The sequence below is a fragment of the Asparagus officinalis genome, chromosome 4, assembly GCF_001876935.1.
Source record: "Asparagus officinalis chromosome 4, Aspof.V1, whole genome shotgun sequence".
NCBI lineage: Eukaryota > Viridiplantae > Streptophyta > Magnoliopsida > Asparagales > Asparagaceae > Asparagus > Asparagus officinalis.
Window position 1 is genome coordinate 51,949,291 of NC_033797.1, and position 1,320 is coordinate 51,950,610.

General features: G+C 37.8%; 1 protein-coding gene across 1 annotated transcript in view; it reads left to right on the forward strand.

Moving 5' to 3' along the window:
* The window catches only part of LOC109837447, a 3,481-nt gene continuing 2,416 nt past the window's right edge, over positions 256-1,320 (forward strand). The window contains exons 1-2 of the mRNA XM_020405699.1: positions 256-421; positions 515-709. Of these exons, the coding sequence (XP_020261288.1) occupies positions 419-421; positions 515-709 (198 nt within the window). The 5' untranslated portion in view covers positions 256-418. The remainder of the gene's footprint in view (positions 422-514; positions 710-1,320) is intronic.

Consider the following 1,320-nt stretch of genomic DNA (forward strand, 5'->3'; position numbering starts at 1 on the left):
TCATGAGAAAACCAAAGTTAAAGGGATTTTTTTCTTATAATCTCTAAACTTTAGGGGGTTTTCTGTTATTTTCAAAATAATGGAGGTTTATATAATAATTATCTAAAGATAAGGGGGGTTTTCTGATATTTAGCCTAGAATAAAAATAGGAAAGAAAAGGAGGTTTCCTTGCAACCAACGCATCTTAGGCTCGGCTTCGGATGTAGGCTCGGAGCAGAGACTTCGTGAGGATAAGAACGACCGAGCTCATCAAACCCCCACTACTCTTCAACCCTCTCTCTCTCTCTCACTCCCCCCAACTTCCCTCTCTTTCTCTCTCTAAAGCTCTCTCTGTCTCTCTCTCTCTCAAATCTCTCTCAAGCTGGCGATCGAGCAAGAATCCCCATTCAAGGAGCTGAAACTCAAGAACAGAAGAGTCATGGTGAGCAATCTGATGCTAAAACTAGTTTTTTTTTCCTTCAAATGGGTATTTGTTATTTTGGGTTTTGAGATTGAGGGTTGATTTTGGTTACAGGGAGGAGTTGGGCCTGATGAGGATAACCGTTGGCCGCCATGGCTGAAGCCATTGTTGAAGACGAGCTTCTTCGTTCAATGCAAGTTTCACGCTGACTCGCATAAGAGCGAATGCAATATGTACTGTTTGGATTGTATGAATGGAGCTCTCTGCTCCCTCTGTTTGGCTTATCACCGAGATCACAGAGCCATTCAGGTTTGATTTTTTTTTTTAATTCATCTTTATGGCATTTTGTCAGTTTGGATTGGTACTTAATTGGGTTTCTCTTTATTTATTTATTATTCTTCTTCTTTGCTTTTAATAGGATTCCCAGTTACCATTTGTTTCTCATTGGGTTTTTTTTTTTTTATTCGGGCTTGATAGTTGAGTGACTTGAGTCCCTTGTCTTGCATTTTGAATTATGTTTCTCTTATTCGTTTTGTGATTTGTAGGGTCTTGCTTGGGTATGTAATCCTTGCATAAAGATGAAGACTTTCAGTCTGTATTAGGATTTCTGATAAGCATTCTGATTGTGTGAATCAAACCCTCTGTTTCCTCTGATGACTAGTATTCAGGTTTGCTGATTTTTTTACCTTAAAAAGAAATGTTGCGGATCGATTTGTTTGTTGATTTCAAAAGCTAGGTTGTTTGTTTCTGTATAAAGACGAAAACTTTAATAGTCTTTGATTGCATTCAAATTAGCATTTCCTTCTTCTTAGCTTTTCATTCAGGTTTTGCCATTGACTTCCTTTTGTTGCGTATCGCGAGTAGTCTTTCTATTTTATTAGCTTGTACTTTCTTGCTCTTATTTTTTTTTGGATATTCCC